Source organism: Solanum verrucosum, unplaced genomic scaffold (genome assembly GCF_900185275.1).
Source record: "Solanum verrucosum unplaced genomic scaffold, falcon-dt-bn FXZP01000103.1, whole genome shotgun sequence".
Classification (NCBI taxonomy): Eukaryota; Viridiplantae; Streptophyta; class Magnoliopsida; order Solanales; family Solanaceae; genus Solanum; species Solanum verrucosum.
In genome coordinates this window covers 7,311,537-7,337,769 of record NW_026020048.1, presented here as the reverse complement: position 1 = coordinate 7,337,769, position 26,233 = coordinate 7,311,537, and the positions used below count along the sequence as shown (strand labels likewise).

General features: G+C 32.6%; 3 protein-coding genes, 1 long non-coding RNA gene and 1 other non-coding gene across 8 annotated transcripts; 3 read left to right on the top strand and 2 right to left on the bottom strand.

The window, feature by feature from the left end:
- Positions 1 to 444: 444 nt before the first annotated feature.
- On the bottom strand, positions 445 to 5,597 carry LOC125822511 (geranylfarnesyl diphosphate synthase, chloroplastic-like). Of its 2 annotated transcripts, none has more exons than XM_049501913.1 (2): positions 4,092 to 4,906; positions 445 to 549 (listed from the first exon to the last, which is right to left on the bottom strand). In XM_049501913.1, the coding sequence occupies exons 1-2, from the start codon at positions 4,869 to 4,871 to the stop codon at positions 463 to 465; spliced, it is 867 nt and encodes a 288-aa protein (XP_049357870.1). In that variant the 5' UTR covers positions 4,872 to 4,906; the 3' UTR covers positions 445 to 462. The 2 variants fall into 2 exon arrangements, with proteins under 2 accessions (XP_049357870.1, XP_049357869.1); XM_049501912.1 differs by lacking the exon at positions 4,092 to 4,906 and adding an exon at positions 5,367 to 5,597 and having other exon boundaries at positions 451 to 1,717.
- On the top strand, positions 3,697 to 3,768 carry TRNAD-GUC (transfer RNA aspartic acid (anticodon GUC)). The gene has a single exon. It is a non-coding gene; the product is annotated as a tRNA-Asp (tRNA).
- A 266-nt stretch (positions 5,598 to 5,863) lies between the features above and the next one.
- LOC125822512 (geranylgeranyl pyrophosphate synthase, chloroplastic-like) lies at positions 5,864 to 7,246 on the bottom strand. The gene has a single exon (XM_049501914.1). The coding sequence runs from the start codon at positions 7,133 to 7,135 to the stop codon at positions 6,050 to 6,052; it is 1,086 nt and encodes a 361-aa protein (XP_049357871.1). The 5' UTR covers positions 7,136 to 7,246; the 3' UTR covers positions 5,864 to 6,049.
- A 9,699-nt stretch (positions 7,247 to 16,945) lies between these two features.
- LOC125822516 (probable NEDD8-conjugating enzyme Ubc12-like) lies at positions 16,946 to 26,129 on the top strand. 2 transcript variants are annotated; one of them, XM_049501918.1, is made up of 6 exons: positions 16,946 to 17,010; positions 18,703 to 18,817; positions 20,519 to 20,627; positions 20,736 to 20,814; positions 20,907 to 21,023; positions 25,776 to 26,129. In XM_049501918.1, the coding sequence occupies exons 2-6, from the start codon at positions 18,709 to 18,711 to the stop codon at positions 25,914 to 25,916; spliced, it is 555 nt and encodes a 184-aa protein (XP_049357875.1). In that variant the 5' UTR covers positions 16,946 to 17,010; positions 18,703 to 18,708; the 3' UTR covers positions 25,917 to 26,129. The 2 variants fall into 2 exon arrangements, with proteins under 2 accessions (XP_049357875.1, XP_049357876.1); XM_049501919.1 differs by lacking the exon at positions 25,776 to 26,129 and adding an exon at positions 21,117 to 21,557.
- On the top strand, positions 24,046 to 25,477 carry LOC125822517 (uncharacterized). Of its 2 annotated transcripts, none has more exons than XR_007442653.1 (3): positions 24,046 to 24,181; positions 24,688 to 24,861; positions 25,424 to 25,477. It is a non-coding gene; the product is annotated as an uncharacterized LOC125822517 (long non-coding RNA). The 2 variants fall into 2 exon arrangements; XR_007442654.1 differs by lacking the exon at positions 25,424 to 25,477 and adding an exon at positions 25,037 to 25,128.
- Positions 26,130 to 26,233: the final 104 nt, after the last annotated feature.

Here is a 26,233-nt window from a genome sequence, read left to right as displayed (position 1 = left end):
TTGTATGTAGAAAAAACATGCTAAACTAAAACAAGCCAATAAACAACAAAAAGAGAAAAACTTGAACTATTTCTAGCAACTTCAAAAGATTTATATAAACAGAGAATAAGATGTTGGGAGAAATGTGAAATTTGACCAAGGAAATGACAAAATAAACATCTTTTATCTTTGATTCAGAATCACAAATTTCATCTGTTGAATCTCCTTGAAGCTTCCATTCCCTAGTGAATCAACAAGCAGTCGTTGTAGTATAGTGGTAAGTATTCCCGCCTGTCACCCGGGTTCGATCCCCGGCAACGGCGTACATTTGTCCTTTTGGACAAAAATATTCACATGAACAATTAAGCAACATTCATATTTAGAGATAAAGCTCAAAGAATTGAAAGAGCTCTAATCCCTACCATGTCCTTGCATGAAAAATAAAATGTGTACAATTAAAGATAAATAATCATCTTAACAAGATCATTTTTGCCGATGAAGAACGAAATCTGTCATAGCAAGTAGTGGAGCTGCCTTCTCTGGATCAAAACCAACAAGCTGCTCCTTGGCCTCCTTGCTAACATTTTGAGCATATTCTTTGGACTTGTCAATGCCAATCATCTTTGGGTACGTCAATTTGTTAGCCAACAAATCCTTCCCCCCTGTCTTTCCTAATTGCTCAGAGGATTTAGTAACATCAAGAATATCATCCACAACCTGATACATCAGTCCAAAACACTGCGAGAATTTCCTAAGTCTATTAATCTCCTCCTCAGATGCACCACCAACCAATGCTCCTACAATGACCGCGGCCTCTGTAAAATCCGCTGTCTTGTGACTATGAATATACTTGAGCTCTTCTAATCCAGTATCAGATTTATCTCCACACAGCAAGTCAAGCACCTGGCCAGCCACTGCCCCCTCGGGTCCTATCAATCTTGCTAGTTCTCCAACAGCACGAACCATTGTTTTTGGGTGCACCCCTTTAGTGGTTGTTGCCATATGCTCAAATGCTAAGGCAACAAGTGAATAACCAGCTAGAACAGTGACATTTTCACCAAAAACCTTGTGATTTGACAGCTTTCCTCGACGGAGATCACCATTGTCCATGCAGGGAAGGTCGTCGTGCATCAGACACATAGAGATTATCATCTCCATTCCGCAAGCAGCAGGCATCACCGTTGATTCTTGGCCACCAACAAGCTCACAGGCGGCTATGCAGAGTACAGGGCAAACCCGCTTGCCTTCAGAAAGGAGTGAGTATCTCATTGCTTCATGGAACTTGATAGGCTCTCTGATTGGAACAGCAGCATCTAAGGCTTGATTGACAGATTTGATCTTTTGAAGCATGTAACTTTTGAAATCAAAGACACTTATTGTCTTTCCAGATTCTCTACATATGTTTTCATGTTTGATAACTTCAGATTCATTCTTGGAAAGATCTGTGCTATTACAAAAGGATCTTGCTTTTGGGAGGAATATAACTTCTGTTGTTTCCTCTGAAGAAAGAAGCAACTTTGTTCCTGCAGATCTGGATCTTTTTGGAGTACCTCTTGTACTAAGTTTTGCAAGATTGTGGATTACTCCTTTTCGCATAGACATGGCTCTTAACTTGAGAAGTCTGCCAATCTTTTTCTCTGATCTGGTGAATTACTATCCAGACTGGAATCCTCAAGCCAAAATTTTTATGGGACCTTGCTATAACTCATGAGTTGGCTCTTTGGTATTTTGCTCATACCTATAGAGGATGAGTGGAAGATTTTATCCACATAATGGTCTCACTCACATGACTTTAAGAAAAAATTGATTTCCAAAGTGAATGCCACGAAGAAAGTTATAACTCCTACATTTAAAAGGCAGATCCAGTTGGAAAGTAAGCCAAATTTTTTGGCACATTCATAATTTATAAAAGCTTTAAGTTTGAATGAAGTAGGGGAAGTTGACAAAGCACCAACCAAAGCTATACTCATTAATTATATATGACAAAAATGCAGAAATATTTTATGAAACTGAAGGCATTTCCCCTTTCTCTTCTCGTCAGTAAAGATTCTTCATTGCCAAAGATATGATGAAAATGGTAAGATCTTTCTTTTGTGGCCATGAACCATCCAGATATATCACTTGCACTAACTTGATTCTAATTAATAAGAAAGGGATTAGTACTTTTTCAGATTTGAGGCCTATCAGTCTTGACAATTTTACAGCTAAAAGGCTAGTTCATTTGCTACCTGATCTAATTTCTCCTCAACAAGCTGGTTTTCTTAAAGGAAGAAGTATTGTAGAAAATATATTACTTGTATAGGAGATTGTCCATGATATGAAATTGAGGAGTAGACCAAGCAATGTTGTAATAAAATTGGACATGGCAAAGACATATTTTCGTGGTTATTTCGAACCAAAGTTCCGAAGAAAGAGGTATTTGGGAAGAGACTCATTTACATGGTGTATAGAATTATCTCTAATAATTGGTATTCCATTTTGATCAATGGGCAACCATGTGGTTTCTTTCAAATAAACCAGAGGAGTAAAACAAGGTGATCCTTTTCTCTATCACCAACTCTATTCATTTTGGCCTCAAAATGCATGTCTAGGGCATTAAGTGCATCACACTCAGATCACGGATTTGCTGGATTTGGCATGCCAAAATGGAGTCCAGACATAAACCATCTGACTTATGCTGATGACACTATTGTATTTGCCTCTGCTAATGAAGAATCACTAATATTGATCATGAATACTCTCTCAACATATGAAATAGTAAGTGTTCAGAAAATGAACAAAGGCAAGATTGCAATCTTTCTTCATCACAATGCGAATCACGAAATAGAAGCTAAAGTGTCTGAGATTACCAGAAGATATTAATAGCATACTATAAAGAGATCACAGACAAGGTTTATAATAAACTCAACTAATGAACAGGGAAGCTACTTTCTATTGGTGGGAGGGTAACGCTCATTAAACTTGTGCTACAGATGCCTATACACTTGCTGTTTTCCCTAACTTGAGGATCAGATCATGCAAGAGATAAAAAGCTGGAACCAAAGATGGAAGGAGGCCACTGTTTATCATGAACAAATTCCTTATTGGGAGGAGAACATGATAAACAAACTTTTAACTAATCTGGTTTCTTTGGTTGCATGCAGACCTTCAAGGAAGACAAAGAACAACAGCACAAACATGGACACATACAAAACAGTACAGAAACAAAACTGGTGTAATGTTTCCTGGATTGGTTCAGTACAACAAACCTCTAAATTGGACTGGCTCAGCAGAGAGGAAACATGCTCAGCTATAGGAACTCAAGAACCAAAATGCAGACACCAATACAACAGACAGTACACAATAACAAGCAAAGAGAAAAGGAATGAAGCATCTACAAGAACCAAATGGGCTAGGCAACATGCAGTACAAATCACAGACCTAATCTCGATTTTACTATTAGGGTTGGTTTTCCACCATTATTCTATTGTTCAAAGATCAAATCTTTTTCACTGCAAATTTAAAAGAAAAGGCTCAATGTGGTTAACACAGTTTCAGACCGGAAAACAAAAAAGAAGATAGAAGCTCACTTACCGAGCATCGCAAAAAGCACAACATCGGGAACGAAGCATAGACAAACCTGAATGGAGGAATCAATCAACAATCGCAAAGAGCACAACATCTCTGTATTTCTTGAATGGTTGTTAAAATATAAAAAGGCTGTAGCTCTGACAAGCAGTCGTTGTAGTATAGTGGTAAGTATTCCCGCCTGTCACGCGGGTGACCCGGGTTCGATCCCCGGCAACGGCGTATTAATTCATTCTTTTTGTAATTTAAAAGCTTTAAACATATGAATTTATGAGTGAGTGCATTGTCCTTTTGGACATTAGAAAAGTCAGTTTCAGATGGACAAATTAAGCAGCATTCATGTTTCCAGATAAATCTCAAGGAACTGAAAGAGCTCTACTCCATACTATGTCCTTACATGAAAAATAAAATGTGCACAATTAATGTTAAATAATACAGGCATAATTATCCTAACAAGATCATTTTTGCCTATGAAGAACGAAATCTGCCATAGCAAGTAATGGAGCTGACTTTTCTGTATCAAAACCAGCAAGTTGTTCCTTGACCTCCTTGTTAAGTTTTTGAGCATATTCTTTGGACTTGTCAATGCCAATCATCTTTGGGTACGTCAATTTGTTAGCCAACAAATCCTTTCCCGCTGTCTTTCCTAATTGCTCAGAGGATTTAGTCACATCAAGGATGTCATCCACAACCTGAAACAGCAGTCCAAGACACTTGGAGAATTTCCCAAGTCTATTAATCTCCTCCTCTGATGCACCACCAAGCATTGCTCCTACAATGGCCGCGGCCTCTGCAAAGTCTGCAGTCTTGTGACGATGAATATACTCAAGCTCTTCTAATCCAGTATCAGAGTTACCTCCACACAGCAAGTCAAGCACCTGGCCAGCCGCTGCCCCCTCTGGACCTATCAATCTTGCTAGTTCTCCAACAGCACGAACCATTGTTTTCGGGTGTACTCCTTTAGTGGCTGTTGTCATATGCTGAAATGCTAAGGCAACAAGGGAATAACCAGCTAAAACAGTGACATTTTCGCCATAAACCTTGTGATGTGACAACTTTCCTCGACGGAGATCATCGTTGTCCATGCAGGGAAGGTCGTCGTGCATCATACACATAGCATGTATCATCTCCATTCCACAAGCAGCAGGCATTGCTGTTGATTCTTGGCCACCAACAAGCTCACAGGCGGCTATACAGAGTACAGGACAAACCCGCTTGCCTTCGGAAAGGAGTGAGTATCTCATTGCTTCATGGAACTTGGTAGGCTCTCTGATTGGAACAGCAGCATCTAAGGCCTGATTGACAGATTTGATCTTTTGAAGCATGTAACTTTTAAAATCAAAGACACTTCTTGTTTTTCCAGCTTCTCTGTATATGTCTTCATGTTTGATAACTTCAGCTTCATTCTTGGAAAAATCTGTGCTATTACAAAAGGCTCTTTCTTTTGACCGGATTATAACCTCTGCTGTTTCCTCTGATGAAAAAAGCAACTTTGTTCCTGTAGATCTGGATCTATTTGGAGTACCTCTTGTACTCAATTTTGCAAGATTGTAGATTACTCTTTTTACCATATACATGACTCTTAAAGTGTGGATTACTCCCTAATTTGGTGATTTACTATTTAACTTACTGACTTTCAAGCCAAAGCAGCAGGGTAGAAGCTATCTCATAATAAAGTCAAACATCTCTGGACTCACTCCATTTTGTATTACTAAAAATAGGGTTGGGATGAGTTCCAAATATACAGACTGGGACCCTCAAGCCCAAAAATATATGCCAACTTGCTATAACTGAATTGGCTCTTGGTATTTTCTTCATACCTTTAGAGGATGAGTGGAAGATGTAATCCACATAATGGTCCAACTGGCAGGACTTTTAAGAGAAATTGATTTCCAAAGTGTAAGCCACTAAAGAAAATTATCAACATTTAACTGGCAGATCCAGTTGGGAAGTAACTCAAAATTATTTGGGACATCCAATAATTTATAGAAGTCCAAGTTTGAATGAAAACTATACTAATTATATATGACAAAAATGCAGAAATGTTTGAATGAAGAGTAGAGAAAAGAGAAGTGGGAGGACCAATTACGATTCCTGTTTGGACTAAAAAAAATGAGCATGTCTCAGGTCATAGAAGTGCTGCAACAGCCAAAGAAGAGAAAAGAAAGACAGTAGAATAAGCTGCATATAAGACCTTATATCAAAGCAAGAAATAGACTTAACAACAAATGGGCAAATACATCCACAGAATGATGTGAATAAGGATTTATATCTCAGATATCAATTGAAAAACCATGACAGTCTTAAGGTGGAGAAGAAAAGAAATGTGTATTGGCCATTATTTCATTCAAGATGTTAGAAGTTTGAATCTTTAAATGTACACATTCATGTCCTTGCCTTGTACTAACTTCTTAAACTTTAAATATACAAATTGGTTGACCAAAAATTCATATATTCATTGTTTAATACTATCAGGAATCACTGAGAATCCTGTTGTTACAATTTAATTCTCTCTGTAAGCAATATAATTTGCAAGAGCAAACAATGGAGCTGCTTTCTCTTGATCAAATCCAACAAGCTGAGCTTTTGCTTCTTTGTTTAACTCCTCAGCAAACTCCCTAGACTTCTCAATACCTATCAGTTTGGGGTAAGTTACCTTATCAGCAACCAAGTCCTTCCCAGCTGTTTTCCCCAATTGCTGAGAAGACTTTGTGACATCAAGAATATCATCCACAACTTGAAATAACAACCCAATACATCTAGCAAACTTCCTTAGCTTCTCCACATCTTCATCTGGTGCCCCTCCTAATATAGCCCCTAGCACCACTGACCCTTCTAACAAAGCTGCAGTCTTGTGCAGATGAATGAATTCTAAATGCTTCAAATCAACATCAGAAATACCTTCTGAAATTATATCTACAACCTGACCAGCTACAAGTCCCTCTGACCCAATACACTTAGCCAACTCACCAATCACCCTCACAATTCTATCAGAAGAAACCCCTTTTGTTTGAGTAGCAATGTGCTCAAAGGCTAATGCAAGAAGTGCATCCCCTGCTAAAACAGCCACATCCTCACCATAAATCTTGTGATTTGTTGGTTTCCCTCTTCTAAGATCATCATTATCCATACAAGGAAGGTCATCATGAATCAAAGACATGGTATGAATCATCTCCACGGCACAAGCTGCTGGCATGGCTGTGGACTCAACCCCACCAACAAGCTCACAAGCAGCTATACACAACATGGGTCTGATTCTTTTCCCACCAGCAAGAAGAGAGTACCTCATGGACTCATGAATCTTGACCGGTTCCTTGATAGAGACTGCAGATTCCAAAGCCTTGTTGACAGAAATAGCCTTTTCAAGAACGTATTCTTTAAACTCCATTGCTTGTTTCTTGCTCTTGCTCTCCGCATCTGTCTGCTCCTTTGTGAGAACAGCTGAGACAGAAAGAGAAGAAGGGTTAGTGGAGAATTTCATCTTCAGATGAGGCATGAATCCGGGAGAGCAAAATCTGGATCTATTTCCAACGTCAGAAAGGGGATAATGGGTGTAACCCCAAGTTGTAATTGTTGTTGAAAAACTCATTCTTTCGATCTAATTTCTCAATTATTTAGGTTTCTCAAAGATAGAAAGGAGATTGCAATACTACAAGTTTAGGATATCCAAAGCAGTATAGAAGTCTCCAAACATCAAGGGTCCGCTCCATATCGGTCGGTTCGATTCGATTTTAAAGTTTATCAATTTGGCTTATTAATTATCAATTTGTAGAAATGCTAAATCATTATTGAACCATTAAGATATTGATTTATCGGTTCGATTATCGATTTAACCGTTAAGATTTGACACAAAAAAAAAATTGAAAATCATTTAGAAACAAGGTGAAAAACCAAATGAACAATGCACATGAGTTCACAAGTTACATCTTGCTCAAAAACAAACATTTTTACATTATAGAATAACCAAGTGTTTGAGACAACCATAAATAAAAGTAGGAAACCAAATTCTAAGTCAAATACTTTATATACAAAATAGTATAAATATAATTATTTAATTTACTATCAGGTTATCGGTTAACCCGTTAAGAAAAAACTTTAAACCGTTAAGAACCGATAAGCCGATAAGAAAAAAATCAAAATTGTTATCAAAACTTCTAAACCAATAACCCAATACTGATAAATCAATAAAAAAAAATTGATTCTAATTATCGATTTCGATTCGATTTTGAACAGCCCTAGGTCCACTACAAGATAGTGAAGAGACGCAACTGCATATATAAAAAAAAATATTCTTCAAGGTTTGCCGGTGAGTGCCTAAATAATTTGTGATCTCATACTCCTCTAACGAAGTAAGAAAAGAAACACTTCTAATTTTTTTTAGTCAGATTAAATCTGGATTAACACTGGAAAGCAGGATAAATCGTTGTCTAACATAGGACACTTCACATTGAGGGTAAACCGTAGATGACTTTGTACCTAGAAGGACTTGATACTACGTACTCGAACTTCAATTGAAACATCTAATTAAGAATGAAAAAATATTTGTCCCTCCACTTCAATCCTATTGTTAACAAAAAAAATATACTATGTTTGGTACTGAGAAAACTATATTAGTAGTAGTATAATTTTAAAAATATGTTTTCAAGAAAAACAAGTCTGTTACAAATATTTTAAAATAGAGATACAAGTTTCACAAATAGTATTTTATTTCTCTTCATCCTCTTACACGTCTCATTCCATTTATATTTCCTTAATCTGTCTCAATTATATATATAAAATACTTTTTAAATAGAGAAAAATTTAGAAATAGCAAACATAATAGACATAATAAATACTCTTAATTCAACATAATTAAATTTTAGTCTTGGTCGCATGAATTAAGAAATTAACTTATTTTTAAAAGTTGACGATGGAATTTTGACTAAATACAGTTAATTGTGATTTTGTTTTGTTTTTAGGTTGTTAATATAGCACGTCATTAAATTTGTACAATAAATTAGGAATGTGTCGAGGGTAAATTTGAGGAAAGGAATTACTATAGTAGCTTTCTAATTTTATGGAACATTTATTTTAGATCAATTTTCAAGGTTATTTGATACTCCCTCCATCTCACTTTATATGCCATTTATTTCTATAAATAGTTGATTCATAATATTTGTCCTTTCATAAAATCAATGCATAAATTGACATATTATTCTCTTTTTACCGTTGTAAGTTATTAGCATTGAAAACATACATTTGACCAACTTAGAAAAGTTAAGTAAATGATTCATGTTCATTGGTTAAATTAATTAATCAAATTAAATGAATTCATATTCATTGATTGAAAACTTGAGTTCCAAAAAAATTAATTAAGGGTAGAAGGGTAAAATTACATCATTTCTTAATGCAAGTGCAAAGTAAAAGGATGACATATAAATGGGACGGAGGGAGTACTACTCCTTTTGTCCAATAATATTTGTCCTGTATATTAAAAATAGCAAAAATCTTTTTGGCCAGAAAATTTAGCCAAAATTTGGCCAGAATGATATTTTATCTATGTTATTTTACTCTTTTAAACATTTTTATCCTTTTAACTTTAATAGTTTTTAACTAAAAAATGAAAAAAAGATCAGTTTATTTTAAAATTTAAAAAATATTATAGTTTTTTAAATTTTCTGGCCATTTAGCACTGCCCTTAAAAATAATTATCCAATTTAAAAAATTGAGAGATAATTTATCTTTTGTGTCTATTTTACCCTTGCTATTAAATGAGTATTATTTATCATCTGACACAATTTTCAGAACATTAAATTTAATAAAGTCAAAGGATAAATGTAATAATATAACCCTTAGACCATCTCCAACCCACCTCTATTTTACTCTCCATTTTATATATTTGGAGAGTAAAATAGAGAATGGGCACTCCAACCCCTCTGTATTTTAGACTATATTCTTCATTTTTAGAGAGTTGAATAGTAGTTCTCCAACTACGATTCACTCTCTCTATTTCACTTTTTCAATTTTTGATTATTATTTCTATTATTTTCTAATTAACATATTATTTTACATATAATGTCATTAATTAAATATCTAATATTCATAATTCTTTTTAAATGTAATATAATATTTTTAAAAATATATTATTTAATATATACTACTTTCATCCCGAATTAAAATAATTTTAATTTTTTTTCTAATTTTCATCTATAATTTTATTCTATTATTAATTTTCACTATAAAGAATGCACAAAATTAAAATGATAAGATGAAAAATTTAATTTAAAAATACAATACATAACATAATAGTTTAAATACAAGATAAAACACAATACAATGCATAACATAATAATAAATTTATCACAACAATAATTTAGTAATCCGGTAGGTCGTTTTCAAATTTAGCACTATACGGAAAAAAATTTAGGGTATGATGGTAGATGAAAATCTCCGGTTTCAACAATTTTTAGCTAGACATAAAAAAATTAAGGACAAAAATACTCATTTTGAACTCCGTAATGCATTAATAGAATATTTATGGGAGCAACGTAATAATTTTGAAAGTTGAGTGTTTATGTAATTGTATTTAACTTTTATTTAAATTTGTTCATTAATTTGTATATTATATAATATTTTCTTGCAATTTATGTTATTTAGAAATTTAAAATAAAATATAATTTTATATTAAATAATTTTTTAAAAAAAATATCACATGAAAATTATATAAAGTAATTATTTGGGAAAAAGAAAGAAAGGACTTATATTATGAAATAAGAAAATAAGAATGAAATAGAAATAATATTATAATATTGAAGAGAGAGAAAAATATATTTTTTTAGAGAGTAAAATAGAGAATTGGATTGGAGTTGGTTGTCTCAAAAAATAGAGAACTTTATATTTGGAGAATAAAGTAGAGTTTAGGATTGGAGATGCCCTTATTATTTATTATTTCTTAAGGATTGTCAAGTCAATAGTGGATAACTATTATTTGACAGAGAGTAAGAAAATTATGTATATTATTTAATTCAGAATAAAACAATAAAATAACTAATGTCTTCCAAATTAATACTTTTGAGTAATACAATTCTAATCAATTATCAAAGACACTCATAATTAAGATAATGTTTGTAGGTGACAAAATTTTCTAGAGCTAGTTTTAACGTGCGAATTAGTGGTGAAGCTAGCATTAGTTATGGGCTTATGGCTTGGGGTGGGGCATGGTATGATACATTATGGTATTTGAATATTATAATTTTGATATTTGATTTTTAAAACAGTATATTATTATCATACCAATTTAATTTGGTATGGTGAGATATTTTGAAGTTTGGTTTCGAAAATTTACGTTATGGTAAATTGATAATCATAGTTTGTTCAACTTCGACTAATGTATACTCATATAATAGAGTAGTATGACTCTGACAATTAAAAAAAGGTTTCAATTATATCATACTAATACATTACACATGTAGAAATATATATTCAAAATAAAGTACAAACAACTCCTTTTATTAATCAATTAAATTTCAAATTCATTTCAATAAAAATAGAGTAATCAAAATTTCAACTCCTTTTATAAGTTTATACCAATACTAGGTTGCATATTTGTTAGTATTTTAATAAACGTACTATATACTTTTGTAAATATTCGATATTTCGGTATGTTATTTCTATATACTAAATACCGTATCAAATACAAAAAAATGTATACCATATACCACATCAAATACTATAATATGAAAAGCACGATATTAAAATTTTTGATATAATATAATTATTCAAAATAAAGTACAAACAACTCCTTTTAGTAGTTTATACCAATACAATGTTGCATATTTGTTAGTATTTTAATAATATATATATACTAGTATGTTAGTACGTTACTTATGTAAGGTACCATATACTTTGATATGATATTCAATATTTCGGTATGTTATTTTATTTCTATATACTAAATACCGTATTAAATACAAAAAAAAAATGTATACCTTATATCATATCAAATACTATAATAACAAAAGCACGATATTAAAAAATTCAATATAAAATGATAATTCGATATTATCATACCATGCCCACCGGCCACCCCTACTTATGGCTCTATCTGGTCCTACCATTGGCTACTAAGCTTTATTGCTTCTTCCATGTTCTCCACTCGTACGTCTTTCCAATATAATACCCTTTTCCTTTTTCTTTTTAAACATTTCGTTTTTTAAATAATTATGATGGATGTGTATATTTTTTCTAAGCCAATGGTATTACGACATTTTCAATTTCTTACCAGAAAAATGCAAATGAAGTATGGTATCTTTCTATTTTCTTTCTGAAGTTGGGAGAGATTGTTATGGCAGAGATAACATTAAATATTGGATAAAAACAAAAGGAACTAAGTAAGTAATTACACGTCGTGATTTTTCTGTTTCACCTAATTATACTAGATAAGGGTGCCCGTGCAAGGCACATGCATATTGTGGGGATAAAAATAATTGTAAAGAAAGACGTGTAAATATGTAACATGATTAAAATAAATTTCACTGTTAACACATTTCATAGTATGTTACATATATTTTGTAGAATGTTATACATTGAACTTTCTATGAAGGCCAAAATACATACACTATATGTAGTTTAATATTTGTTGCATTGGCCTGGTAGTTGAATTTTGAATTCTGCAAACTCTCAAGTGTTAATATAAGTAGTTCTTCCAGCTTGAAACTTTTTTATGATCTAAGACGAAACTAAAGGAGTAAATTAATACAATTCAGCAGATAGCAAAGAGAACTGGGAATACATCTAAAACCTTAAATTGCGCAGAGAATAACAGCCCACTTTGGAGAGGGGCTATTTAAATTCAGGAAAATCCAATTCACCCAACCAGGCTGCAAAATTAGACAGTAGTTGTAGAGTTTGGTTAGGAAAAGGTCTACGATAAATTGATAACAGGAAAAGATACGATCAACTCCAAGCTGAAATAACATGAAATACAGAAAACATCCACAAATGAGTTGAAAACAAATATCTGAATAAATTGAACCACAAAAGTTATGCTTCAGCCAACAGCGTAAGGTATATTATTCATTACATGTGTTCTAACAATGATTTACTATATTATAAGAAGTACCCTTACATGAATGTAAATACAAAATATTCTTGAAGCAGGCATATGGATACAAATGATAGACCAACCAGAGGAAATAAGAGATCCAAGAGTACAACTCGTCCCTTAAAGTTTACTTTCCCAAAAGATGAAGTTTCTATATTAAGGGGAGAACCAAATGGTGAGGATTATACAAAGCGTACAGTGCAGAAACTAAAGAAAGAGCTTACAAAGTATAATCTTGGTGCTGAATTGCTCCAACTGAAAGAATGCAAACAAGAATGATATCCTAGCTTTCACCGTGCTTAGTTGGGTAGAAATGGCATATATAGAATTTTAAAATTAACCACTTTTTTATATGTCTTTTACGTATATTAAGTTGTATATTATTGTAATTTATAGTAACTTTTAACGTAATTTTAAAATAATATATATGTTACTTTTCATGTCCGAATTTATGTGACATTCATAGTTTTTTTTAACAGTCAGTTATTTTTCTATATGTGTTTTTTTTTAAATTGTTAACTATTGTGATTTATAATACTTTTTACGTCATTTTCATACAATATATGTTTTATCATCTAATCAATTTTATGTAGTACGAATAAAATTTCGAGAGTCTATTGAATTTTTTTATATAACTTGTAAATATTTAAGTTGTTATATTAATTTTTTGTTTCAATTTACGTGATATTATGAACCTGAAGAAGTTATCCAATTTTTTGTATAATTAAAAAATATTTCAAGTTAGTAGTACTTTTTTACATAATTTTAAAAATAATATATTGTACTTTCGTTGTTCCAATTTATTGGCATATATAGAATTTTAAAACTAATCACTTTTCTATATGTCTTTTACATTTATTAAGTTGTAAATTATTATAATTGTACCTTTTTAATGTAATTTTCAAATAATATATCTGTTACTTTTCATGTTCTTATTTATGCGGCATTGATAGATTTTTTTAGAGTTGGTTGATTTTATTTTATATCTATTTTAATTTTTTTACAATTGTTAACTATTGTGATTTATAATCTTTTTTTCGTCATTTTCAAACAGTATATATATATATATATATTTATCATCTAACTCATTTTATGTGGTATCAATAAGATTTTGAGAGTCAATAAAAAACGGTTATATAACTTTTTGATATTTAAGTTGTTAATTATTATAATTTATAGCATTATTTATGTAATTTTCTCTAAAAAAGACATAATTTTTCAATATGCGATATTTTTTCCTATAAACGCATATTTTTTCCTATAAACGCATATTTTTTTGTCTCTGATATATTATGTAGGAAAAATGTAGTAACAAATAATTGGTATTGTAAAATGGGACCCACATTATTAACTATTAACACATAGAAGGAAAAGGCAGAAAAGAATGGCCACCTGCTTGGAAAATTGGGCCAATTTTGCGGCTGAGAAAGAAAAATGATAGGACTTTTATGTCCTATATTAAGCAAGTGCAATTATAAAACAGGCAAGTACAACATATTTCAAGCATAATATTTAAAGGAAAATTACGGGAGTACCCTTGGTCGTCCAAGGGCACCACCACTTCTATATCAAGCACATAATATTTAAAGGAAAATTACGGGAGTACCCTTGGTCGTCCAAGGGCACCACCACTTCTATAGAATTATAATAGTGGTGTTGGTTGAATCAAATCTATGTATTATTATAATAATAATGATCACATCCTTAGTGAAGAAGTCGTCTTACAAAGTACACATTCTATTTCATATTATTTGAAGTTTATCGATTTGTTAGTAACTCAAACTTATAATCATAAAATTAAAAAATAAGGAACGTTTATTATTCGAACAACTCCTTTTTATTAACATTTTAAAACTCTAAACTTGAATGCTATTATTTTATGTATTTATATCTAATCATATGCTTCTTAGTCCCGTGAATTTTTGCTCAATAAAAAGTTACGATCATAGAAAAACTTAAAATATGATGTGAGCATGTTAATACAATTCAACATCACTTACTCTTTTTGTTAAAAAAAGAAACTTGAAATTCATATATAGAAACAGTCGAACAAATTTACTCTTTATTTTTTCTAATTGATATACAAAGATATACTATCATTTGGATTATTAAATTTTATGGGACTTTTTGACGAACTTAGTATTTGTTAGAATTTTTGGAGGCTACTCTATCTTTAATTTTAGTATACCTGTAAAAAGGCATATATATTCCTTATAAAGAGTCATCTCAAAATTGAATAATATCCATAAAGAGATCAAGACATCAAATTTTACCTTTGTTAAACTTGTCGCTCGACTTCCCAGCGATCAAGGCCATTGCAAGGAGATCAAAATTATCATATATTTGAGAAATACATTATTAATAGCTTTCGAATGGTAGAATTATTATATATAGATTTTTGTAAATTTTTACAAAGTTTTATATTCCCTTTGTCCCAATTTATGTGACACATTTCGAATTACGAGATTCAAACAAGTGTATCTTTGACCGTAAATTTTTCCTATATCTTTTAAATATTTTGAATTATCAATTATTGAGACTTATAGTACTTTTTATGTAGTTTACAAATACATAAATTTCATTTTAAAAAATTTGAAAATTTCATGAGCAAATTTTCGGTCAAACTTAAACTGTTTGACTCTCGAAAAGCGAAATGTGTCACATAAATTGGAACAGAGGGAATATTTTTTTAAAAGATCCTGACCATTATGATCACCATGTTGTCCTGACATGTTTTCGTAATGCTATAGAGATAATTTTGAAAATTCCACATTGAATCAATGAAATTGTAACAAATATAGTGTTCATTCTTAAAAGGTGGAATGACCTGGGAGATCTCTGTACTTGGCTCCGTTTGTAAGTTGGACCCTCTTACTTATCAATTTGCCAACTGAACCCCTAAACTCATCAGAACACAATATTTTAAACCTCTTTGACCATTGTCCAAACTTATGTGGCATTGAAATGCTGAGTTAGAAATTTACGTGAATATACACGTTTAACAACGAGTAAATAAGGTATTTTACATTAAAAATATTTAAATAATAATAATAATTATCAATTTATTTTTAAAAAGAAAAAACCCATCTTCCTCAACCATCCCTCTCCCACCCCCACCCCCACCCCTATCTCCTCCGTTCCCAGCCGCCCTTCTCTCTTCTTCTTCTTGGAATTTCATCCCCCACATCCACTCTCTTCCTCTTCATTCTCTCCTCCATCCCCTTTCTTCTCAACCCACACTTCTTTTTCACTACATAAATCAGCCGCCCACCCTAACCACTTGTCTAAAAGTCTTTTAAATTTTAGCTTTTTAGTCTAAAAGTATTGAAATTATTAGTATTTGTTTTTTTAGGCTTCAAGAAAGAGGTCTACGTATGGATTAACACGAAGGACAATGGTGGATATTGAAAAATTAAAACTCCATTGATAAGTTAGAGAAAGATTGAAAAATAAAAAATGGGTCTTGTGAATTTGTGAAATTGATTCAAAATTGTGATTGGGATTAGTTGGAGTTGTGGTGGTGAACTTGTATTTGAATTTTCAAGTCAAATGAGGAAAAATCTCATCTATTTGACATGAATTTAGTGTTCAATTTGAAATAAGTATAAAGAACATGCTTATTTGAATTTTTTTATTTTTTTAAAAAAATGCTTATCTAAAATTTTCAGAAATTACAAAAGTGACTTAATTGATTTTTAAAATTTTTAACATGTAATTTCTTACATGTCATTAAAAATGACATGAAATTCCATGTGTAAGCAATTGTACTTCACACACTAGTGAGATGAAAAAAAGGTTTAAAATATTACGTTCTGATGAGTTTAGGAATTCAGTTGACAAATTGATAAGTAAAAGAGTTCAACTTACAAACGGAGTCAAGTACATGGATCTCTCAGGTCATTCCGCCTTCTTAGAATAACACCCGATGTAATAACGTCGAAGGAAATGTTGTTTCAGTTTCACAATTGACTTTTCCCATCCTACGAGCCTTGCAAGTTCACGAGTTGAAATCACAATTTAAAATTTTAAATGCAAGATTTTAGAGAATTTTTAAATAGTAATAATCTTTCAACTTTTAAAGTTTCTCAATAATGTCAAATAAAAATAATAATAATATATATATATATTATTAATTTATTTTCAAAATCTTAATAACTTAGTTAGTTATTATTATTATTTTATAGTAATTAGAATAGAACTCAAAATATAATTTCCTTCAGGTGTGAAAACACGTTATAAACAAAGCCCATTCATTGTATGTATGCAAACCGCTGTGTATATATATATAGACAATTTTTACTTCCCCTAAAACAACAACTTTTCCAGCCTTTGTCTCCGTTCAAGGTCTTCTTCATTGAATTCTCTCTTCAAGAATCAAAAAGGTACCATTTGAATTTGTCACTATTTACTTTCTTTGATTTAAGGGTTTATGGTTTCTGTATTCTTGTTTTCACCATTGCCGTTTCTTGAACAACTCGAATTTTCTTTGCATGTACTAATTTTGCTGTTGGGTTTTGTTATTTATCTTCTTGGTCTAAAAGATTCAAGTTTTTGTTAGGTTTCTTGAATTCTTTCTTCTTTTTTTCCGCCACCCTTTGGGGTTAAGTTTTCTTTCTTGGATAGTTGACTACAACATACCCAGAGTGTGCGGAGACATTATTTAGGACTCTAGTAATGATATTGTTGATACCTACATTGATCTTTACGCTGTGAGTTATTGAAATTTTGAGAATAATTTAACCTTGATTTCTAAACAAAGTTAAGAGATTTGCTGTTGCGTTTGTTATTTATGTTCATGTTCTAAAAGATTGAAGTTCAGTTAGGTTTCTTGAATTCTTTTTTTTTGGCCTATACATGCCTTTTTTTCTTCCTTCTTTGGTGTTTTGGGTTAGTTTCATTCTTGGATAATTGACTACAACAACTGGTTTATTGGATAATGGATTGATACTGAATATTGAGGATATTTATAGGAAAAAGATTGGGTTTCTGTACTGGTTCTTCGTTTTATGTTGTTGACATTGGATTGAATTTTTCTTTATTTCTTATGTTCTTGTTCTAAAAGATTGAAGTTTAGGTAGGTTTCTTGAATTCTTTCTCTTTTTTTTTGGGGCCACCCTTGCGGTTAGTTTCTTTCTTGGCTAGTTGACTACAACAACTACAACATACCTAGAGTATACAGAGACATTATTTAGGATTCTAGTAATGGTTTTGTTGATACCTACATTGATCTTTATGCTGTGAGTTGTTGAAATTTTGAGAAAAGTCTAACCTTGATTTTTAAAGAAAGTTAAGAGATTTGCTGTTGCGTTTTGTAATTTATGTTCTTGTTCTAAAAGACTGAAGTTCAGTTATGTTTCTGGAATTCTTTTTTTTTCGCCACCCTTTGCATTATAGATACCTTTTTTTTCTTTTTTTGGTGTTTTGGGTTAGTTTCTTTCTTGGATAATTGACTACAACAACTGGTTACTTGGATAATTGATTGATACTGAATATTGGTGATGTTTATAGGAAAAAGTTTTGGTTTCCATATTGGTTCTTTGTTGACATTAGATTGGATTTTTATTTATCTGTTTATTTTTAATGGCTTTTACACATAATTTAGGACTCTGGTAATGGTTTTGTTGATGATACCTACATTGATCTTTACGCTGTGAGTTATTGAAATTTTGAGAAAAAATTGATGTTGATTTCTAAAGAAAGTTTTTTGCTATAATAAGGGTGTACATACTGAAATATGTTGTAGGAGTCTTCCCAATCATATACGGAACCATGAACTTGCTTAGAAATACATTGCTCTTTATGTAGGAGTGAGGAGTCCCTTCCATTCTTTTTTCTTTTGAAGAGGGTTTCGGCAGGTTATTTACATTGATCTTCATGACCAGTACAAATACCCTACTTTGCCCAAGTGGAGCTGGTGATCTACACAAAATTGAACCATCTTTAACTTTCATCATTGTTGTTGGTTAATGATCCTTTGTCGAAATACACTGTCTGCATCTTGTGACCTCTGTTTCTACTTTTCAAGTTATTTCTGGACAAAATTGCTCATGGAACTGATTTGTAATTTGTTTTAGGAAAAAATGATCAAGTTGTTCAAAGTAAAAGAGAAGCAAAGAGAGGATACTGAGAATGGCAATGCTAGGGGCCCTTGTAACAAGCAGACTGCTGGGGAACTGCGTCTACGCAAAGGTTTTGATCACATTATCTTTTTGCTTGGTCTTTAACTCATGTATGTTGTTTGTGCAATATCTTTTGCAATGTTGTTTGGGGTATTTTATTTGAGCATCATGCATTTGTTCGTTTGAAAATTAAAATCAGCAATCAGAGCAACATGTCCTTTGATGCAGTAATCAACATGGAAATATCTAGTAAATGGATGATATTAACATGAACGTAAGGATGAAACAACATATAAATGAATTTGAAATTTTCTCATTGGAGACAGGGGCGGACCTACGTTGTAGGTTTCGGGTGCTCGAGCACCCACTGATCTCAACGCGTAATGCGTAAAGTTAGACAATTTTTTTTTTAAAACTAGTATATTAAATAGTTGAGCACCCAGGAATAATAAGGTGTCTTAGCTGCTTTGGTTTGGAAGCTGAATATCCAGCGCTCAGCACGCGGGAGTTTGGGGGTTCGAATCTCGGTTGAAGCATTGACTTTTTTCAGTTTTGTTACTAACGTCTTTCATATATTACTAGACATTTTCTCTTCTTTTTTCCTTTTTTCAATCTTCGCCCTTTTTTCCGCTTAACATTTCAATCTTAAATTTTTTGTTTAGTTTATTTTTTCACTTTTTTAATTTCCTATATCTCATTTATTACAACAAAAAAACTTAAGCTTTTAAAACTTCAGAGCGTAACTATTTGTAATTGTTAATTTGCGATATGATACAATTATTCAATATCTTCAAAATATGAAAGGTCGTCGAGAATCGTACTACTAGAAGGTTCTTTTTCTAAAAAATAAAATAAAATAAATAAATATATATATTAATATTAATTGTAGTTCACTCGGTAACTTATGACTAGAAGTCTTATTTTTAATAATAAGACTTTTATTTTCACTTTAATTAAAATAATTATACATTTATATTAAGAAGTGAGCACCCATGATCTTAAAATCCTGGATCCGCCACTGATTTGGAGAAAGGAACTCCATAGATCACTTAATTGGAAAACTCATGACAATAGATAGTTTAATCTCTAAACCTAGTCTAGAGATACTAATGCAGAGAATAGAAACACCCTATTGGAAGATTTGCTAGATTCTCTATTAGCTGGTACATAGTGCTTGAAATCATCCAGGCAACTTTTATGTAGTTTAATTTTGTCTATAATGTCAAATCTAGGCCTCCAGTCCCAGGAGGATGAAAATATATTGTAGACTGAGTGCAGCTGGATGTGAATTGCATCAGCAAACTGATGTCAATTATGGAAATTATCTGTCTGTGAACATGTAGTGTTCGTGATTTCCAGCATTAATAACTACTCGACTTCTGAGTAGAAGATTTTGCCTTAAAAAAAGAGAAGGAAGATGCTGATGATCTCATTACTTTATGCATTCCAAGAAGGATATTATTGAGATTTATGAGCAGTGTTATTTTTTATTACTACATGAACAACTATGCTCAACATATACAAGTCCTGTTCTCTTTCAAGTACGAATACAATGCGTGATTGATCAAGAATGTTGTTTTTCTCATTTTGTATTTTTTTGTTGGGGGTGTCTGAATTTGTTTGAGAATGCTAGACTGTGATTGCAGTATTTCACTGTATTATTCTTTTCGTGGTCTATCATGAGGTTGTTTCATATGAGACTTCCTTTCAATCTTTGTTATAGTGAAACACTCTCACCTGAGACTTACCCCCTTCAACTCACTTTTTGCAGACATTACTGAGCTGAACCTGCCTCGTTCTTGTACAATATCATTTCCAGATGGAAAGGATAAGTTGATGAACTTTGAGATTAAAATTCAGCCAGATGGTGGATACTATGCGTAAGTAATTCCTAGTTTCCTACTGCACAGCTGATAGTTTTCAGTTAATGTAATGACTGCACAATCGTGTCGATTCTCATCCAAACAAACCTGGTTTTGTTGTTGCAGTGGAGGAAATTTTTTGTTCTCTTTCCAGGTTCCATCAATCTATCCACATGAACCACCAAAAGTCAAGTGCAAGACCAAGGTAGAGCTTTTTTTCCTTGTCTTCCACTCGTATATATATTCTGACATGCACCAGAGAAAATGATTCTCATTAGCTTTCTGCGTGAGATGCAGGTATATCATCCTAATATCGATTTGGAGGGTAATGTATGCCTCAACGTACTTAGAGAAGATTGGAAACCTGTTCTCAACATTAACACAATTATCTATGGATTATATCTTCTTTTCGAGGTACAGTATGGTTCTCTGCAACATCTTAATCTGTCACACATATATATATTTAACGAGTATACAGTCACTTTATCCTGTTCTACACCTGTGCAGGAACCAAACCATGAGGATCCTCTTAATCTCGAGGCTGCTGCTGTGTTGAGAGATAATCCCGAGTTGTTTAAATCAAATGTGAAGAAGGCAATGCTTGGTGGAACTGTGGCCAATGTAAGCTTCACGCGCTGCGTGTAGCCTGTCCTCTGATGCTGGCAATAAGTGTTTCCGATCAGATGCTGTATCATTTTGAGGCTTGCTGGATTGTATATGGTGTCTGCAAACTTGCAGTGCCATCTTATCTGAGTGTCTCATTTTTATGGAGTATATAAATTTTAGCTTCACGTTCTTTGACGTGCGAATATTATTTAGGTATTTGGGAAATATTGATCTCCTTTATTTTTTCTTTCTTGTGCTCTGCTTCTTTGGTTGAACGATAAAGAAATTAGAACCTTTATACAGATCTTGGTCAAAACAGATATCAATTAAGTGTGCAGGTTGGTTTGGACACTACTGTCATTCAGAAACAGATGCAGTCCTTGCAAAAGCGTCTGCTTGTTTCAGCACCCATCTTGTGTCTCATCGCTTAGGTCTGTTTACTTTGCACTATAGTATTCAACATTTGAAACAGAAAATCATTTAAAAACCTACATTAAAAGGCCAAAGAACAAACGAGAAAAAAAAAAATAGCTTGATGCTGTAGTCCATCTAAACCAGGACACAGGTAAACACTGTCTAATTGATCAAATATGGTGACTATCAACATGAACTCTGAAAAGTTGGAGTTTTAAGGAGGGTGTTGCTTTACCATGTGCTGACATTCAAACAAGAATGGCAACTTAGACACGAAGTTAGAGAACATTCAAGTTAAAATCATATTTTCAAGCAACAAAGAAAAAACTGTACGATAACTTTAAAATTCTCATTTTAGCAGCCTAGTAATGATACAACTAACTTTAAGGTTCATAGGACCCCTATATAAATTGAAACAGAAAAAGTAGCAATGAATCCTAAAACCCATAAAGAAATTATTAGTACTTTGTGGTTTTACTTGTCATTGGAGTCATAAGGCAGCTATGAATTCGAAATATAGTTACTGTTACCTAAATTCTATATTTTATTTTAAGAAATCTTTTATATTAATTTATAATGTCACAACTTATGATTAAAATTTTGAATTATAAATTTTATATTCTAAATCGATCTATAAAATTGCACAAGTTAAATAATTTAAGTTATAGTGTGATAATAAATTTCACATTATCAATAGTATAATTTAATATATTACGTTAATATTAGGGGTGTTTGAAAAACCATCTAATATTAGGGATCTGTTGGAAAAACCATCTAATAGTAATCACGATGATATGTTTATTTGTCACAATGTAATCACAAGTGCAATTATAAGGGTATATTAAATTTCAAAAATAAAAATTTACTATCTAGAATTGAAATTTTGAAATAGACAAATAAGGACCTTTATAAATGATATCAAATTAAAATTTTAAGATACATATTGTTTTTAAAAATAAAATATATTAATTAATAAACATATATTCTTAAATAATATTATTAAAAAAATTGATTTATATTTTAAAAAGAGTTGAGTCAATATTAGTTTTTACTTTTATTCCGTTTCCCCGTGTAGAGAGGCTTTTCCAAACATGCCCTATAAATAGAGGTATTATCTCCTCCTTATTTCTAATTACAGAAAACCGGAACTTCATACGCTACTCTGCTGAAGTTCTACGCTACCGGCGCTTAACTCTCCGGTGACGATGTCCGATCAAAACTATTATGAACTTCATACGCTACCGGCGCTTAACTCTCCAGTGACGACGATGTCCGATTAAAACTCTTATGAGCTTCATACGCTACTGCCAAGATTCGCTACTCTTATCTTGCTATTCTTCGAAGGTAAATTCCAGAACTTGGAATTCTTGATTTAAGAAAAAACCAAGAACTTGTTGTCTTTTTCAAGTTACTACATTGGTATTCTAAAATGCATATTTTAAGGAATCAAAGAAATTGAAGTTTTCAAGAATATATTGGCATTGCAAATATCAAGAAAATTCAAGAAATCCTTTTTTTTTTTTTTTTTTTTAAGAATAGAAAAATGAATTGTTTTTACAGCTTTTTAGGGATGTGGGGGAGCATTAAGGAGACTGCATCATTTTGCAGAAGCTATCTGGTCGGAGCTTACACGTCAATCATCCCATCAATGCGATCAATCTTCCACCCCAGGTTGTGGTGAAGGTGTATTCTCTGATGTAAAGTAATGTTATCAAATTTCTTGGGTGGGTTAGGTCTCTTTCTGATATTATCTCAATCAAATATATTAGTTACTCCCACTACCTGATGTTTCTATCTTCAGGCAGGCCAAGTGTGAAAATGAATCTTGTTAACAGTTGAAATATCAAATTACAAGGTCAAGGGGAGTGCACAAGTACACGCGATAGGGAGTCAAAGGAAGGTTAACCCTTCCTGCAATCTGTTCCTGACCTGAATAAGAGCTGAATTTTTTCAATTATTTATTTTCATTTCTTTCACCCACTTTTCAAGATAATCTTAGACTGCATTCGTATTAATCATGATAGTATTAGAGATTACAATGTCTCTTTCTAAGTCTCCTAGGCGAGTCTCTTTCAGATGCCATCTTGGTTTTGTTCTGATCTTGTAATAGAACTCCATGCTTGACATTTTTTATTCACATTTTCAGAATCTGCACCAACAAAAACTCAAGAGTTTCTTATATTCTGAGACAAAATGGAGGGACCTCCCTCCAGAGATTACAGTTGAGTACCTTAGCTATATCTCGGATGTTTTAGCGCGACTTCTCTATTTTGTTAAGATGATGGAATTTTACCTTTTCCAATATGAGATGTAGAGTGGTGCTGCAACCGAGAACATTATGAATCAGGATACTATACTCGATGTCACTTCTGGCGTCTCACACTTTGATTAATTGGTGGTTCCTGATACCACTTTGACATTGATCTAATGCATTTTGATGTGCAGAAAGTTCTGCTCAATTTATTATTTTACTTCATCATATGAGGCTGTACTTTCTTTTAAAGGATCTGGTGTCTCACGAAATGGACTGGTGTTGATGGGAGAAAGATATGGTAATGTTTTTGCAAAATGTTGGACTGACATCATCTTTTCTCTTGTATTCATGCTGCTGTACATAAGTTCTTTTGCCTGACAACTATGATGTTCATAACTTGGAATGGTTGTTGTAGTCTCTAGGATTGCATGCATTACAAAACTGATTGGCTGTTTGACTGTAAGTGTTCATTAGTGTCTTTTAACAGATGTTCTTATATTTACTATTTTTGTGGTTTTACTTGTAATTGGAAAAACTAGTATGTTGATGACTACTGTATGTAGAGTTGTTTTGATTATTTATTCTAGCTGAAGTTGAGTTTGGAACATACATATTGGTGCTTAGGTACTTTTAGCCCAGCTTATGGAGACAGTAAATGCTTCCTTTTTGTCTGTCCATTTTAACTATGGTTTCGTATGCTTGCTTTACACCAGCGACATCAAAATACAACCATTTTGATGATTTGCATGCTTTCCCAGCCATTCAAGAAATCTTTTTTAAAAAACTACGTTGTTATTCTTGCAGCGTGTGTTGAGGATGTTTAAGAATTTGTTTTTACCTTCTGAGTGAGATGGGGAGCATTAAGCGAATGCCTGAGGCTATTTGGAGCTCAATTCAGTCACAGGGGTTATCTTGTATTATTTCACAAGGGTTGTTAAGGAGTTGGTTTTCAGCAGCCTCGATGCTGGTGCCACCAAGGTACTAATTTACCCTTTCAAAGTTTCAATATTCCTTATGATTTTACTAGGTATTGAATGGAAAGATGTGGAGTTGTTCTTGAAGGCCTTACTCGCACAACTCTAAAAAAATTAAGTAGTTTACTTATAAGAAGTTGTGATTTGTAGTATTTTGAATGAAGACACTCATTGGACAGATTTTCGTGAACGCTTTCACTGGCCATTTTCCCTTGACATGGGCTAGACTTTTTTGACTTTGGTTGTTTCTTAAAAATGGAAAATTGTGCCATGTAAGAGAACGGGGAATTATATGGTTCATCTATTCTGATTTTGTTAATGTTCCGAGGATCAGTAAAGATGGGCAGCTGAGAACATTATAGTTAAGTGACTAACGATGGCAAGTCGTGCTTTCATACAGTTTTAATCGTTTAGACTAATGCACCTGCAAATTTGTGTGTTGCTTCATGCTTGCACAAAAGGCATTGACTGGTGAGATTTTTCAATGAATTCTTGTGTTCCTTTGTTTGCTATTTCTGATGACGGAGGGCATATGCTTTATATGAAAGTTTCTGTTCTCTTTCCAGGTTCCATCAACCTATCCACGTGAACCACCAAAAGTCAAGTGCAAGACCAAGGTACAGCTGTTTTTCCTTCTCTTCCACTCGTATATATTCTGACATGAACCAGAGAAAATAACTCTCATTAGCTTTCTGTGTGAGATGCAGGTATATATCATCCTAATATTGATTTGGAGGGTAAAATGTATGCCTCAATATACTTAGAGAAGATTGAAACCTGTTCTCAACATTAACACAATTAGCTATGGATTGTATCTTCATTTCACGGTACATTATGGTTCTGTGCAACATCTTAGTTTGCCACATACATATGTACAATAAATATACAGTCACTTCATCCCGTTTTACACCTGTGCAGGAACCAAACCATGAGGATCCCCTTATTCTCGAGGCTGCTGTTGTGTTGGGAGATAATCCTGAGTTGTTTAAATCAAATGTGAAAAGGGCTATGCATGGTGTAACTGTTGTCAATATAAGCTTCACGCAATGCGTCGTGTAGCCTGTCCTCTGATGCTGGCAGTAGCGTTCCTGATCAGATGCTGTATCATTTTGAGGTTTGCTGGGTTGTATATGGTGTCCGCAAACTTGCAGTGCCATGTTATCTGAGTGTCTGATTTTCATGGAGTAAAATTTTTTTAGCTTTAAGTTCTTTGACGTGTATCCATTAATGGATATTTTAAAAATAAATATCACTATTTAGGTATTTGGAAAATATTGATTTCCTTTATACAGATTTTGGTCGAAGCAGATACCAATTAAGTGGGCAGGTTGGTTGCTTTACATTCAAGTTGGAACTTGGAACTACTTCTCATCTCC